We start from the raw sequence: 18071 nt of genomic DNA on the forward strand, positions 1-18071 counted from the left end.
TTGGTGTCATTCAAATTTAATGAATGGATTGTGCCCTAAGTGTGAAAGGGAAACACATTATGATCCAGGGTAAAAACATTTTGTCTGCAAGATTGCCCTGTTTAAATTCAGCTTCAGGAACAAATATAACTGCTTAGTCTTTTGTTATCAAAATGTCGCTTTTAGTCGGTGAAAAGATCACATGCCCAATTATATGTCCATTATTTTTACAGTGATGATACCACAGCTAACTAGCAAAACCTACAATTTAGGGCTGATTATTAAGCAGTTCGTCAAGACCATAGAAAAATGGGTGAGTGTTGAAGCAGCTGTCCGTTTGAGGAGAACACACACACACACACACACACACACACACACACACACACACACACACACACACACACACACACACCCCTCGCAGAACTCAGGCTGAGCAACTAAGCCTGTTCCATAATTTCATGCAGTGGTTTGGGGAGTATTACCATGAGTCACATGAGATGTGAGTAAGCAGTGGAAGTGGAGCGTCGGTAAATATTTTTAAATGTAGCTTGAGCAGAACAATAAATAAAAGTTTCAGCTCTAATTGTATAGCCGGAGTGATTGTTTTTTTTTACTGAAATGTGAACCTTTATTCGTATGCCACTTCCAGCCTCCAACATGTTTTTGTCCGTTATCCCCTACCACCATGTTTTCGTGTATTCATAGTGAAAGAGCACTGAAAATATACACATATCATATTTTCTTTAGTTTGTATGTAGAGCAGAAAGTTTTTCTTCTTATCAGAGCGTCTTCTTCTGCATTGCCTACATTCATTGGTTCTGTCAAATTTTGCACAGGACTTCCTATGGAAGTATTTTTAAGAATGACTTCCTTTTTGCCATAAAGTCCAGATTTTGTGCCTGCATGACTAGTAAGTTGTGAATTCAACAGAGCTCTGCTGCTTTATCATCTCTTGGCTGCCTATCCTTGCCAGGCCTCCCACTTAAGGTGGAAGGTTATATGTATTTGTAGGTTTGGAGTTGGGGCATATTTTTTCAGTTTTCAGATGATAAATTGAACAAGGTTTTGGATATTATTTTGTAACCTCAGCTTGTTATCCTTGACCTGTCTTTGTGATGCTGTTTGTTCAAAAACGTCCTCTAACAAACCTCTAAGGCTTTCAGAAGACAGCTGAATTTAAATAAAATTTTTGTACACAGGTGGACTCAATTAACTAATTAGGGACTTCTAAGGCAGTGGATTTTATTTAGGGATATCATAGTGAAAGAGCACTGAAAATATACACATATCATATTTTCTTTACTTATAAAATATGTATCATTTATTCCCGCTCAATTTGCAGGCAAAATCACATTAAATTCATATAACCTTGTGGTTGTAATTTGAGAAACTTCAGAAGGGTTGTATTTGGTTTGTTTCAGTTTAGAGCTAACATTATTTAATTATATGATACCAATTGGCATTTATATTGACTCATCAAAATATTTCCACTTTAATTCAATGCAATATTGTCTGGATGTTAACATGTCTGACTTTATGGAAGTATTTCAATAATCAGTAGTTTTGTCAGCTTTCTCTGGCAAGTCATGTAACGTTCAGTTTCTGAGCACATCATTCAAATTAATGTAGTTATGAAAAAGCATATCTAAATTAGGCTTTGGGGTATCCTGTTTTTTTTTTTTTTCTTAGTAAGTAATGTTTAAGGCTTAAAATCCTGCATTAGGTTCTATAACTTTCAGACACGCCTACTTATGCTTTTTTGTTTACTAGACAGAAATAGTGCAATAGCTCCATGGATTTTTATTTTGGTTCCAATTGAAGTTCACATAGCACCTCAAAGCACTATGTTTCAGTTGCTTTCTGCAAAGACAGAGTTCAGATAAGGCCAGAGGACTCACTGCAGCTCAGTACCTCATCCAGGCAGTGTTGGCTTCATCCAGAAAGCCACAGGACAAGAGGATTTAATACAGAGCTGCGATGCTCCTCTCCAGAGGGGATTACTGGAGCTGTGCGGTGGGAAATGGACCCCCAAAACAGCTATGGCCAAGGCTGCAACATCAGGACACACTTAGGTTCCCAGAGCACACAGAAAGGCACACAAAGGGTTGTGGTTGTTTCGCAGTTTTCACATTTTTAATTCTGTGTTGTTAACTAGTGAAAATTTGTTCATTCCACCAGCTTTGCTCTTACACACAGACACAGTACAGGAGTTCAAGTAAGATTGTGTTCCTTTGATTCATTCATAGCCCACTCTCTGGCCACTCAAATCATGCATTTTTTCTGTTATCAGTTCCAATTACAGCTTTGAAACCAGTGAACACAGTTATAAACACTTTGCTCTTGGAGGGAATTCACAAAGCAGTACAAATGCTCTTTTTTGTACAGTGTTTGTTTTACTTCTGCACAGAAATTAACAAACTACATTGCACTTAATGTTGGCAAGAGTACACAAGCCCCTTACGTCTAACAGACGAGAGCAATTTGCAACTATTTTTTTCCACCAAGTTGCAGTTGTCATCTATTCAGTCATAAACACATCAGATCCTGAGGCAGTCAAATAGGCAAGGAAACGATTTGTTTTTTATTAATATTTTATTGTACAGATAACAGCTGCTCTTATCCTGACGAGGTGTTGCTCAAAGCTTTACAAACTAATTCTGACAGGAAAAATCTTGAAACTATTTACAGCAATCAATAGATGTACACAAAGAGATACGATAAATCCACAAAATACTTATTGCATGCAGCAGTGGATTCCTAATAAATTATTGCTATGTATTTCCCTGTTTACTCCATTCATATATATTTGGGTATGCGACCTTGCACACACGCATGTTGATACCCTATGCAAAGACACCCCGCTTGAAAAACACACGCACCATTTGCATGCAGTACAGACACACTCCCTTCTACTTACAGAGTCTGTGTGCTACTTTTCTACAGCTGTGCAGCATCTTAAATAGAGCACTGTCTTTCCTAAGTCAGATCCAAAGCTTTGAAAATAGCACTTAGTGCTACCTTGATTGGATTACAGAGTTAAAATGTTAATGCTAGAAGATAAAGTACATTTGTCATATTTTTTCTCCTAAGACTTGATGCCCTTTACTTTTCTCAAGAGAGAATTCAGTAAATAACACATTTCTATGGTCCACATTTAAAAAATGTTTTTAATAGATTGTTAAAGTGCTTACAGGAATGACCACCAAACAAGAGCAGAGAGATCAGGCTAGCACATCTGAAACAAATTTCTCAGTGCCTTTGCTGTTTAAGTATGAGAAAAGGCTTATAATTTGTGAAATATACTGGCCTGTCTGGTGCAATGAATATGTGTATGCTTTCTGTTTTCACAGTTATTCTCTCAGTGGCATTATAATGGCATTATAATGGCAATACATGTGGTTCACAAGTGTTCAGACTCCCTGAACTTATTCATATTTTCTTAAGTTATAGTCTCGATATTTAATGTATTTTATTAGCATTGTATGTGACTGACTTGTATGTAAAAGTAGTGCATATTTTTAAAGTTGAGTGAAAGTGATACATGATTATCAACCACAAGTAAAAATATGAAAAGTGAATGACCATATTGTGTTAGACTGGCAGTTGTGTTTTTTTTTTTTTTCATTTTCAGATGATTGATTAAACAGATGGTAAAACCTTGGGATTATTGTTTTATAATCTAACCCTGATTTAGACTTGTTCTTTGTTCTTCTCTCCTGTTTGTTCACTAATGTTTGATATCAATATTTAGGCATTTAGATGCTGTTTAATAATTGGGTGAAAATAAGTTGTTACACTGGATTTTATTTAGGGATATAACAGTTAAGGACTCTGAGTAGATAAATGTGCCAAACTAGAAACCATGCCATTTCATAAAATCCAAACACAATAAATTGAAGCTTGAGGATGTAATACCAAAACGTTGTCATAACAAAAACATGTGAAACAAATAGAGGGATATAAATGCTTGTAGAAGCCATATGAAGGATGAAGTAAAGTCAGTGCTGTTTCAGGAACATGCCTATCACCTTTCTTGATTTTTCTTTGAATACTTGTGCTTGTATTTGTATAATAAACCTAAAATATTCTCTGTTTCTCAGCAGTTTGTTACTCAAGGAATAACACTAAATCAGGTCAACAAACCACAATTTGAGGATATACTATAGAAATGTCTTGCCTTTAATTTTCTTTTAAAGGTGGAAAGTTGTTTGCATTACTGACATATGCTAGATAATTAATACAGAAATTTCTAGACCTTAGGATATCTGAGTGAAGAAAAGAGTGGCTCAATAGTCCTCCACAAATACTAAAATTTGTAGCTGTACACCCTGCATAACCCTTTATATGAATTCATTTTAAAAAGTATCTCTAGGGTGTAACAGTGTCTTATCTGCCATATCTTGTTGCAGAGATTTGTTTGCTGACACGAGGCAGGAGGACAGCCAGTGTACGAGCCGACACATACTGTCGTTTGTATTCTCTCTCTGTGGACAACTTCAATGAGGTTCTTGAAGAGTATCCTATGATGAGAAGAGCCTTTGAGACGGTGGCCCTGGACCGGCTGGACCGAATTGGTGAGAAAATCAACATAGCAACACCGAGATCACTTAAGACAGCATGCAGATCAAAGCAAACTTAAAAAATTAATGATATTCGGTGACATTTGCTGTAACCTTCAATGTTCTGGAATGTTACAGTCAGAAATAGGAGAAACAGCATGTTCTTACTGACACTTACCTCAAAGTCATCGGTATGCAAACATGAAGACAGGGCTTTGAGGTTTTAACATCTCTGGATGATTTCTCTTACACATGCAATTGATATTCTCTCTCTGTCCATTATTGTTCTCATACTCAGTCCCACATATGAAAAACCCACAATAAAAGGCATGCTGGTATTATCATTCAACCAATCACGGCATGTTCTGTTTTAGTCTCATATGTTTTGAATGGGAGATAGTAAATTTGCTTAAGGGGTTCACTTTGTAGAAAATGGTTGCTTTGAAATGATGCACTTAGCTGGTAGTAAGAGTTTAGTGGAATGGTCGCCTGCATCTACTTGTATTACTTCTGTCTTTGATGCTCATTTATAAAGTCACTCAGGGAGTCTAAAATTACCTGTCTTCGTGATGGTCTTTGCATAATCTGATTTGTGGCATGCGAGGCGAAAGGTGGGTGTAGTCACATCGCAAAAAACAGAAGTTAGGTGAAACTAAATAAACTAATATAGACATAAAGGTTTTGTTTTTTCTTTCTGTTTGCCTTGTTTTTTTGTTGTTTTTTGGGGGGGTTTTTTAACTGATAAGATTTATGTTGATTCTAATTGAAGACAGCTAACTCTGTAATTGTGTCACCATTTCACAGTGAGTAAGGGTGACCTAGCCAGTCATAAAGATACACACTTGTTCCTTGTGGGGAGTAAAGGAGCTCACAGTTAGGAAGAATGAGATTAAAATAGATCATTCATGAGCTCAGACTGCTTGAGGGCAGTTTTGCAACAGGGGTGTGACATTTTAATATCAATATGTTTTCATGCATAACAAGTTACCAAGTTTACCACTGAAAGCACTTGCACTTTAAAACTCAAGAGCTTAAATCTGTCCAGTAAACATAACCCTATACCTAACAATATATTTGAAAAGAACCAGGGGCGGATCTAGAAAAATATTTATACACACACACACACACACACACACACACACGAAATATTGTTTTTAACTTCCATTGGTTCAAAATGATCTTCATGTAGCACCGAGGCTTAAATACAATTTCTTAATATAGTATAGTTAATTATTTTTACGTCTTTCATACTCCTGCTTATTGATACGCATTATTGGACTGGACAGCGCCTATTGGTCGAAATTTAAGAATAAAGTAACAAAATTCAAATGGATAAAGAAATAAAGAAAAAACAGCTCGAACAACTTCTATTCCGCCTTTTCTCGCTCTGTATGTCGGTATTACGCATGACCCGTTGCCATGGCAACCGACAAACAACAGCTCAAAGAGCAGATAGAGTAGAGATTACCAATCAGGGGAATCAAAACCAAAAAGCAAACATTTCCCACACAATAAGTAGCAAAAACACTAAAACAGAACATCCAGTTTGTTACTTTATGTTGTCAGGCTTAATGTCTATATTGTGATTATTATTAAGTTTTCGCCTGAACACCGCGGTGGTTGATTAGCTGATTTAAACAGCTGCTCTACTGATGACTTGGTGGGCGGGTTGTTTAGTGCTAACGGAACCAAAACACACCGAAATGTGCAGCACATCCTAAGGTTATCAAAGTCAATACCAGGTCAGCAACAGTTAGTCTAGTATAACTGACCCACTGCTCACTTGTTCAATATTTTCTTTAAATTAAAACTTTTTCCTCACCTGTGAAATCTGAAGCCCTTATTACCATTATCTATGGTTGAATTAACTGCTAAACATTGCGTCCGTTGTTCTTATTCTTTGCGTGATTGTAGTAGTTTCCTGACCACCAATATTCCTGACTCGATGGACAGCAATGGCGCATGTGTGGCTTACGTTAAATCACGTAATGTCCAGTCCAGTAACATATATATCCATCAATGCTGCCTCACGCTCTGTCCTTCTTTCGAACTTCCCGCTACTTAGCAGTGGGTGTCAGGTTACATTGTGTTGCATTCAATGTTGTCGGAAAAAAGAGTTTCATGCGCTTAATGTCCGATTTGCCATAAATATTTATTGAATTCATTGTCGCTAGCTGGGGTGGCAACAGGGGTGGCAAGGCTCTCGTTTGGGGTGGCAACTGCCACCCCATGCCACCCCAGTAGATCCGCCCCTGAAAAGAACTAATTAAAAACCTAGTTTCTCAAAAAGTGATGTAATATCAATACATTTTAAACAGTTACTTAAATGTTCTCACAGTCCCTTCTTTTTCTTTTCTCAAGTCTAACTGGCTTTTGTTGTTTTTGTCTTTTAAAGGGAAGAAAAACTCTATTCTTCAACACAAGGTGCAACATGATCTCAGCTCTGGGGTTCTCAACTACCAAGAGAATGAGATTATTCAGCAGATTGTGCAACACGACAGGGACATGGCCCACTGCGCCCACCTCATGCAAAACGCTCCCCCACAGACACCTCCATCACCAACCCCAGTCATCTGGGCGCCCCTAATCCAGGCACCCCTCCAGGCTGCTGCTGCCACCACCTCAGTAGCAATTGCACTGACGCATCATCCCCATCTCCCACCAACACTCTTCAGACCCCCAGTCTCTGTTCTCAGTTCCCTCAAGGACCCATCCACCAGACTTCGAAAGTTCCAACCATTCGTTCCTTCATCCACAGCACCTGGCTCCTCTGGAGACTCTCTGTCTAGCACACCCTCTAAGCTGCACTCTGGGGTGGACATGCCATTGCTTGCCGCCTTTCGTGCTCACCATATGACGTCTGGTTCTGGGACAGTTGGCTCAACAAGACAAGGATCAGGCTTGGGAGGCCAGCGTGGAAATAATGGGACCGGGTCTGTGTCCAGTGAAGGGGGGACAAATGTCTTCCCTTTCGGTCCACACTCATCCTCAGGTTCTCCCTCTTCTAGTACGGCACAACTTCACCCACAACCACAGTATCAACAACCCTTTCGATCCAGCACCCCACCCCTTTCAAATCTCTTTCACCAAGCACCTGTAGGTGGAAGCACAGGATCAGGACTAAGTGGAGGAGCAGTTGGAGCATGTGGGGGTGCTACAGGTTGGTCTTCAGGAGGCGCAGCTGGAGGTTCTGTTGAAAGAGCCTCTGGTGGAGACTCTTCTTGGGCTGGGGAGGACTTCACAACTGGCGTAGCAGACATTACTTCTAGCGAGCACTTTGACTTGAAAGGAGCAACTGATGGATCATTACATGGAAATTCGGGGGAAATACTGGGTGCAGGATCAGAAAGCTCAGTGGGAGCTGCTTGTGGTCGGTTCATGGATGCAACATCAGGAGCATCAGGGTTGGGTGACACTTGTGGTTTAATGCAGGACAAAACCAAGAGATTACTAGGAGAAACTTCTCGAGGGTCAATTGAAAGAGTCTCCAGGGGAACAATGATTGGGACTTCACGAGAATCACTGCTACTTACAAACCCTGGGGGATCATTTGGGAAGACCAGCGATGGTTCATTGGCATCTGTTTTTGATGGAGCCCGTGGGGGAACATTTGGAGGAGTTTCTGTTGAAATGTCAGTGGGGAATTCAACAGCATTGTTTGGGAAGTCTTCCACTGGATCAGCAAGTAGCCATACAGGAGGAACCTCAAATGAGCCTGGAGAAACTGCAACAGGAGGATATACTGGTAGAATGACAGGATGTGCAGTAGGAACCCACGTGGCAACATCTTCAACTTTACCTGGTTCACCTTCAAGTGGAATTACAACAGGACTTGTTGGGTCCTCTTTTTGTCAGAGTCCTTTATCTACCAGCCCATCCAATCTAATGTCTAGTCAGATTCTCCCGAACCAACCACATCCCAAGTCACTTCAGCAGTTTGCTGGAGGAGGTAGGACTACCAGTGGCATAAACCTCTTCCAATCACCATCACAAGGCTCACCATCTTGTGTTAGGGGGCAACAAACTCAGTCGCCTGCTACTGGTTCCCCACCATCCATCAGCCACTTTAGCTTGGCAGGCCTTCAGTCTGGCTGCTTGCCTCACCAGATGTCAATGGAGAAGTCTGCATTGGCTTCATTGGCTCAGTATGGCTCAGCAAACGCCTCTCCTTGCCTTACCCCAGTAGCACGGAGTCCTACAGTACAAAGTCCAGTGGGAGGCAGGACTTTTCAATACAGTGACCCTTCAAGTATTGCAGGATCCCACAGTTCTTTGCTCATGCCCCAGTCTCCTCTCCTTTCACAGCTTCCCAGCCTGCCACAATCATCAGGGAGAGATTCTCCTTTAGCTCCATTTTCTGAGGACCTAAAAGGTTTATCCAGCTCACACCCATCTTTACCCCAGGAGGTGGCCCAGGCCCTGAGCCACCAAACTACTTGCTCCTCTGTGGAATATTATCCCTCACCATTTTCCTCACCAACTCTTGTGCCCAAACCCTGTAGCTCAATATCGGGGCACATGACTCCTCCAAAGCAGGAGTCGCCGGGGAACCCTCACCTGACTCAGTCCCCTAGATCATCTCCGGTACCTCCTCCACAGAGGGGCTCTGGTGCCTACTTGTCAGATCTAGAACCTCAAACTGCTCGTTCTAAACTTCCTTCCAATTTGTGAGGATCGATCACACCCTCCTATGCTCCCCTGAAATGAAACACAACTATCTGTACTCATGAGATTATTTTATGTTGTCAGACTTCATTGTGTTCCATCTCTCATTTTACCAGGATTTTTACATTTACTGTGAATTCAAGATATTTTACCAGGAAACTCAGAACTGTAGGGTACTCCTTTTTTGTTTAATTCATTGTTCTTGTTGTTCATATATGCTGTATATAGGCAGAAATATATTAAACTCATACGCTAATTAAGGGACGGGGAGGGTGTGAAAGTGATCTCAAGGACAGTCATTTTCTTTATTTATAAGACTATGCCAAATTCAAAACCATTCATACTATTTGGAAAGTGAATCAATATAATACATAAAATTGTTTTTTTATTGCAGGAACCTATGCACTAATACCTGCATGTATAAAAGCTTTTGTGTGTTTTAAGATTACTATCAAAATTTTTAGCTCAAAAGATATGATTTGAGACTCATCGACTCTTGTACCTTTCTGTTTAGGATCACATATTGCTGATCCTTAAATGTATTTATTAGATTGTTCTTATTTATCCTCTGTATAAACTTTTCAAAACCTTGAACGATGGAGACGACATTTGAGGATACCAAAAAAACTTTTTCTGTGGAATAACTATTCACCTCTCCAGGGTCCACGATCCCTCTTTTATACCACTTTGTTGTATTCACGCTGGTATTTGAAACAGAGGAAGAGGGGTTTGCTGAGCTACCCTCTCTCAGTGTTTCAACATAAGAGTATGTGATGGACGACCTTTCTGCAGAGTCCTCAACCATATTCTAACAAGCTCACCTTGTCTTCCAAGCTTGTGACACTTAAGTGTATTAAGTTTGTATTGTTTCTCTTCCGAGCCATGCTCAGCTGTTAATGTGTGAGTGCAGCAACAAGTGTGATCAAGTTGAATGCAAGGGAAGAGTTTTTCCAGACTGATCAAAAGTAAGTTTGCCTTTTTTTAAACAAAACTTAGGACTTCCAATAACCAGTTTGTGTGATGCATTGCGTAGCAGTTGGACCGTAAAGAAATACTTTTACATTTGATAGTAATAAAGCCCATCGGGGAAAGTGATAAAGATTACAATGAAACTTTTTTTTTTCTCACTATATGGATCCGCACAGAGTTTGAAAACAACATCTTCATTAACCAATACAGATTGTTAAATCAGAAATACAGAATTGCTGGACCAAAAATATTCATTTGTCTTTGCACCACTTCCTCTGGTGTAGCTGCTTAATGGTCAGCATGAGTTTTTCTTCTTAGTAAAGACTAATTATGAGTTTGAGATGCTGAATGTATGCATGATGCTTCCAATGAGTACTGTAGGTATGGTTGGTGCACTGAAGTCAAATTGTCCCTAAGAGGGTTAAGAAACTGTTCTGTAACTGTAAAAATCATTGATTCTCTATTTTTAACAGACAATATCGTCAGCAGCCATTTCTGTAGCCATAACGTCCTTTAAAAGACATATAAAGTGCAAGTTGAGTAGTTCATGAGATAATGTGGACATGTTACTTTGAAAGCTGCCTGCAACAGCCCACTTGTTACTCCTGTAGTCTTTTAAGTGACACTGTACATTTGTGCCACTTTAAAAATTTAAAACTTTACGCATAAATATATATTTATATGTTGAAATGAAGCCCTGGATAAATGGGATAGCTATGTAAGATTTGACCCACTTCTGAATAACATTCCAACCTGGACACTTAATGATTTCATAAAGCTGTCAAAAAGCCATAATTTTTGTAAGGTAAAGTAAACATACCGGAAACTCAAGCTGCAAAATAAAATCTAAATGCTGAATATTTGATTTCTGTCTCTTGAGCAATCTGATCTCTTTAAGCTAGGATTGTACAATTCTTTCCATTTACCAATTTTCATGGGTTAAGGCTGTAAAAGATGTATTTAAATTGGATATTTTATGATTTAAGTTAACTAATTTGTATCTCTGTACCGTTAATTGCTTCATGAACATTGATAAATTTTCCTCATTTTTTCAAAAACTTCTTAATATCAGCTACATCTGCAGCCATGCAAAGCTGATTAAATAATTGGTGGTTAGTATATATGTCAGTTATAGTTTTTGCACAATATAAAAAATATTTTGATTATGCATTATTAATGGGATTCAGATATATTTGGTATATGTTTTCCATAAAATCCCTAGTTGTTTAGACACCGACACATATTCTTTCAAGAAGCTTACCAGTGGTCAAGAAAGTGCGTCCATCTCTAGGCATCACTAATTTCCCAAAGGAGCGGTGCAGTGTTATGATCTTCATGTTCGTCTGTAGCTCATCACCTAGACAGACCCAGGTTCCACTCAGACAGCTGAGTCCCAGACTCAGTCACAGCACTCAGCCGCAGGAGCCTAATTTAACAAGACATATTTGTAATCCCTTGACCCCCCACAAGCTATCAGAGACTCCCACATAGAGGTGGCTATGCTGGTCCCTCATTACAACTGTGTGAAGTCCCTTTAACAAGGTGCACCAGTGCTTGAAATAACACAGTTTGTTTGCAAATATGCACATGAGCAGCAGATCTCACACTCACTGCTCCCTATTATACCCCAAATGAGAAAATAGTATTGAAAGACAAAACACTGAACTTTCAATGTTCTTGAAATATGCCTAATTATATTTGTAATTAGCACAGATATGACCAACTGATTCTCCACTGTCTAGTAGCAGTCAGTTTTGAGTGCATATATAAGTACATCTTTGGGTGTTGTAAACCAAGTAATCCAAGGCAGAATTTATTTTTTTTTTTCCACAAGCACTACAACTGTTGTTAATGTTGTTAGGTGAGGGTAGGATCAGTAAAAAAGACACATTTAAATAAAGTTGTCAGTAGTAATCACATTGCCCTGCAACAGACTGGCGACCTGTCCAGGGTGAACCCCACCTCTCGCCCGGAACGTTAGCTGGAGATAGGCACCAGCACCCCTCACGACCCCACTAAGGGACAAGGGGGTAATGAGGATGGATGGATGGATGGATGGATGGATGGATGGATGGATGGATGGATGGATGGATGGATGGATGGATGGATGGATGGATGGATGGATGGTAATCACATCCCTGCACTCTCATTTTAACATGTCCTCAATAATACTGTGAAACACAACTGAGTAACATCTCATACCACATGTGCAATAAGATGAGTCGCTGTGTCTTGACCTTTTAATAAGTCAAAAAGTGAAATGTAGAATATCAGCAGCTAACATTCTACACAAAATATAACGTGACATTTCACCCTTTAACAATTTTACATGGTTGTATTCCCATAGATAGAACCACTGAAAACTGTTTCACCTACCTCTCGTGGATGTAACATCTTGTATATGTAATAAGAAATTCCAAGCAAATTTAGTGAGAATTATGAGATACATTGAGCTCTGCAATTGAAAATGAAGTGATCTGAAAATCACAGCTCATATGACAACTTTCAAAGCCTCCATTCACATACACCTCCTTTATCCGTCCACAAACTATGACCTTACTAACATATTGCAAGGAGCTTGAAAGAATGTCTTCACTCTGACATGTTCAAGAAATGATGTAGTTGGACGTTCAGCTACAGGAGGAACAGGCATACAGCCAGGTACTCCATGGGGTGCTTGTGCTGATGGGCTTCTTTTGGAATGTTGCCTTTTTCCTTGTGATTGTCCCTGAGTGCGTCTGAGGGGGTAGGTTCAGTTTGCTGCTGATTGGAAGGATATGAGGTTGGGCTTTGTTCATCGTCACGTAGCAATCAGTCAGTGTTTGGGATGTTTGTCTGTGACTATTATTTCCCCCCTACCTGCCTTGCTCCTGTGTTGAACCTGGATTCTTTAAAAGATGGTTAGAAGTCACAGCTAAAATGTTTATCGAACAGGGACTAATTAGCCAGAAGGTCATTGAGTTTTATTTAGATTTTACCAACACAGAGTCCCGCATAATTATAAGGTGAAATGAAACTTTTTCTAAATTATTTTCAAATCAAAATCTGACAAGTGTGGTGTACATTTGTATTCACTTCCCCCTCTTACCACTAGATGGAATCAAGTGCAACCAGTCATCTTCTGAAGTCACCTTATTTGTAAATAAATTCCTTCCTGTGTCCGTATGGATAAGTTGCAGTCAGTAGGAAGGTTGAGTTGACACAAAAATATGTTAATGAGAGAGACGATGAAGACCGCAGGATGCAAGTGTGTAAGAGGAACTGACCCAACCTCAGTCTCAAGTCAAACAAACATGTTTGCAAACTCATGTTCCAGTTATTGAATTAAAAGTATAGGCTGGGATGAGACATAATGATCATTATACATAATCATTAATGTATTAAAGTTTCAATCATCATAACCAAAACAGCAGTGGGTGTAATACAAACCATCAACTAACTAATGTAACAGGATGAAAAAGTCAGGTACCTCTGTAAAGAAATAACATTAAAAAAAAGTCAGCCACATAATGTAGTATATGATGAAGGGCCTTATTAAAATAAACAAAAAATATTTGTTTATTATTGTATATTTTATATTCTCCAACTATTCTCACTGAGCATGAGCTATTTCCCTAAGCCAAATAGACAGTAGTTTAAGTTTCTGGATGTGTAAATTTGACAGAAATACCCCCAAAGTCTTGCTGCAATGTGATGCACAACTGACTCAAGGGGCCCGAATACATACACACGTCACACTTGATGCATTTTTGTTTGGGAAAAATGTTTTGAAAATAATTCATTTTTTACCTTCCATCTTACGTTTATGAGCTGCGTTGTGTTTCTCTACAGCAAAATCCCAGTTGAATATATTGAAGTTTGTGGTTGTAACAAGACAATATGTAAAGAATTTAAAACGGTATGAATACTTTCGAAAGGCGCTGTAACTAGTTTAGTAAAAGGGTGGATGAGCAGGGTATCACTTAAATCTGTCACTGTCACAGAGCTGATAGAAGCTGCGTGATGTCCTCTGGAGTTCATCTGGGCCGGCTTCTTTGCAAATGTGCCTGTCTTGGCATTTTGGAGAAATTGGAAAAATAATATTTGATTGATGACCATGAAGCCTCGAATTTCTTTACTGGAAATGAAAAGGGAGTTTATAATCCTCAGGGTCATAAAATGCTTTCAACTCACAGTAGACCATGTAATCCTTCTCTCCGAGTAAAGACGTGAAAATAGCAGAAACTGGAGTAACAAGATTTTCACCTGACAGCAATGTTTACTCTTCAAGCAGATTTTTCTATTTCCATCCTCTCACACTATTTGCCACAGTCACATCTGTAGCATAATGTAGCATGGAGACTGCGCTTTTCCGGGGGAATCAGTTGGGAATTAGATAAGCTTTGAAACTTTGTGTCTTTTGAGAGCGGCGTATAAAGAAAAACAATGATGACTCACTTTCTCATGCGGAGAACTATTTTCATTACGTCTGCCTGTGACACCCATAAGAACATGGAACGAAGACTACTTTTTGAGATTAGGAGAGGAGACGGCAGAGAAGGGTAGCTGAAAGATTATGACTACCGGCATTGTGCCCAAATGCTTCAAACTCAGGTTTTTAGACTATAAAAAGACAGAGGAAGAAGTGCCTGATGAGCCTTTTTTATTTTAATGCCGTGCATTAGTAAACATAGGTTATGTCTTTTAAAGAACATCATATTTAGGTCAGGAATATCCATTCTCTAGGGGCAGGGTTTGGCTTAAGATAGAAGTAATTGTTTTTAGCAAGTTTAAGGTCATGACCTTATAGCATTTCTAGGTCTTTCTAGGTCCTCAAATTACACATGGAATGCTTTATTTTTATTGCTTAATTGTTAGGTCCAATTAAAACCTAATTGTTTTATTGGACAATTAGGTCCAATAAAACCTAACCTGTCACAGAGCTGATAGAAGTCCTCTGGAGTTCATAACAATAACAACTCAAACACAAATCTGGCCAAGGAAAACAAATGCTTAGAGAAACCCAAGGGATTTTCAACGTAAAACATGGTGGTAGATGGTAGTCTGGTCGGATAAGCCCAACAACCATCAACATGTCATCTCTGTGGCGAAATATTGTGGTGGGATTATAGTATTCAGCAGAGAAATGGACTCTGATCAGAGTTGTTAGGAAAAGTGCAAAAGACTTGCAAAAAAAAGATAGAAGTAATTGTTTTTAGCAAGTTTAAGGTCATGACCCTATAGCATTTCTAGGTCTTTCTAGGTCTCCAAATTACACATGGAGTGCTTTATTTTTATTGCTTATTTGTTAGGTCCAATAAAATCTATTGGCATTGATTGCAGATTGTGGTGAAAGCATCCCTCTGCAACAATCAAATGTGTCACTGGTTCTCAATTAGCCTGGCAAAAAAAAGCACCTTGTTCTAGACTTTGCTTCAGTCTGGATGCTGGGCGTTTAAGAAACAAGCGCTTGCTGGAGGGATGGACACTATTGAAGTTTTAAATGATTGGATCTGATTTTACCCAATCACTAATGTTTGGCTGTGATGCCCAGCTCCACTGTGAAGAAAGCTCAAGCTTACCAGAAATTGTGTGCACTGTAAGCAAACATCCCCCACAGCAAAGAGAGAAGTGCACAACCGAATGACATCTTTGCCAGCAATAAAATTTATTAAACTTCTTGCTCTTCTTGCTATTAAACCTCTTGCTCCAACTTTAATTGCTCAATTTCTGGAATTGTGGCAAAGTGTGGACTGAATGGCTTTGTTCACTTCCTCCTCTGCCATTGCCAAGCTACAACTGTAGGCAGACCACAGTTCTAAGAGAAAATTTATGTAACCACTCACAACTCCTCTTTCTGTTCTCTAATTGGCCCAGATGAAATTCATCCTGAGAAATCGAGCTCAGTCTGAGAAATCCCAGTTGTTGTGGGCAAAACTACTAATTTTGTATCATAGCTGTTCAGTCAGTAATGTAAGTTTGAGTACAATGTGGGCTGTTGGGCAGTGTTCTGTAACCCAAATATGACTGTGTTTATGCTGGCTGCTTTGGAACTTCTCAACTTTGTTAATCGGACGAAAAACCACAAAATACGTACACAAATTTGACAAAAACATGTACATTCCCGTTTTGGTTGCAGCTGACGAGACAACTCTGTGTTGAAGCCAAAGATTGGGGCCGCCCCTTACTAGATTAGAGTGGAGGGAAACAGGAAACGGCATATTTCTACTCTATTTGAAGAGATGAGGGTTTACATTAAAAAAATAAATAAAAACCCTGCCTCTGTGAGCTGTCTTTCATTCACTGAAGTACGTACTATAATTCCACGTAATCTTATGAGAGCATAATGGCAAAAAGGTACTCACATATACCGATTAATATATTTGCAAAGGACCTATTTATGTTTCTGTGTTTATGTTAGGCTGTCCTGATGACAGATATCTGCACCACACCCTGTAATGATAAGCAATGAACACCAAACTGTATGTATGTACAGAGTTCATCATTTTTAGACATTTTATTGTTGGATCTCTTTATTTTGTGACATTACAGGAGCTAGAAGGAAAACGACTTTCTCCCCAGACAGTCAGGGTTTCTTTTGTTGTTTTTTTCTCGAAAGCAGTGACTGGCTCAACACTTCTAATGAGGACTCGCACCCTTTTGAGGAGGACAGCATTTTGATCACTTTGCTATTGATCAATGGATATCTATTTTTACCATGGAAACTACGGGGAAAAAGCAATAAGGGGGTTGTGCGAATACAGTGTGACATGACGGGACTTTGCACCGACCCACGCAGCGTCCACGGATGCTCGGCATCAGTGGTTAGTCGTGTGTGTAGAGGGGAAATGGGATGAACTGTCCATAAGCACACATATTGGATGAAATAAAATGGTATAGAATAAAATATAAAGAACACCTGCCTGGGATAGTTTGTGTTTCTTTCACAAATGCAACACATTCCCTTTTGCAAGTCATGCTGTGTGTCACAGTAACACACAAGTAACACTCTACGCTAAAAGAACACCTCATAGGAGCAGTGTGATGCCTCTTTTGTCTCCATGTTGCTAACAATTTGGCAAATTCGACAGGTTACATTTGCTTTTTTCTCTCTCACACAGCTTGTGTTTTCTTTTTTGTTTTTTCTTCTGTAAGCAAAAAAAAAAAGTCACACACACACATCCCCTCAGATGCACACAAAGAGCAGTCGAGAGACAGGTGAAGCTCCTCAGAATGCTGGAAATGTTGGCAGACTGTAAAAAAGGAGGACAGTCTGTGTCTGCCCTTGTGAGCACTCAGCCATCTGCTTCATTAGAATTCCCCCTTGAGGTAACCTTCCCTTCTCCAAGAGGAACTCATTGTAAGTGAAGGGCTTTGTTTTAGATTGTCTATTGTAATTACACATTATTCTCCTGCTCTGATGCCTGCCTGCTGAGAGAAGAGTTGGCTTTAAGCCGGCTGCTTGTCATCTGACACTAACAAAAACACACACAGAGACATTTGCCACATTAACTTTATTTATTTATTTATTTTTTTATTTTTTATTTTTTTTGCAGTTTTTGCATCACAACCTACATCAGTGAGATCAGGGTGACATCCCAGCGGCTGAGGTGGCAGCCATGGAGGGACAGGCTCTAAAGCCCTTTCTGCAGCATCTGGGATAATCTGTTCTACTTCTTCTTGGGTCACACTCAGCAGTAATTAATCCAACCATTACCCTACAGGCGTCAGGGTTAAAGCCCTGCATATGTCTGTGTCTCTCTTTTTTCTTTTTTTTTTTTTTTTTTCAGATAACTCCTTTCAACTTGACATTTATGCTGGAATAGGGCAAAAAAGTGTGGCTTGACTCTTACATAAATTACAGCATTTTAATATGAACATCTCTGAACGACTTGGAATTTTGGAGCATATTTATGTTGG

At 39.4% G+C, this 18071-nt stretch overlaps 1 protein-coding gene across 1 annotated transcript in view; it reads left to right on the top strand.

Moving 5' to 3' along the window:
- The window catches only part of hcn4 (hyperpolarization activated cyclic nucleotide-gated potassium channel 4), a 71771-nt gene extending 60744 nt beyond the window's left edge, over positions 1–11027 (top strand). Inside the window, exons 8-9 of the mRNA XM_007576088.2 lie at positions 4389–4553; positions 6934–11027. Coding sequence (XP_007576150.2) covers positions 4389–4553; positions 6934–9209 — 2441 coding nt within the window. The 3' untranslated portion in view covers positions 9210–11027. The remainder of the gene's footprint in view (positions 1–4388; positions 4554–6933) is intronic.
- The last annotated feature ends 7044 nt before the right edge of the window (positions 11028–18071 follow it).

This window comes from Poecilia formosa, unplaced genomic scaffold (assembly GCF_000485575.1).
Source record: "Poecilia formosa unplaced genomic scaffold, Poecilia_formosa-5.1.2 Scaffold396, whole genome shotgun sequence".
NCBI lineage: Eukaryota > Metazoa > Chordata > Actinopteri > Cyprinodontiformes > Poeciliidae > Poecilia > Poecilia formosa.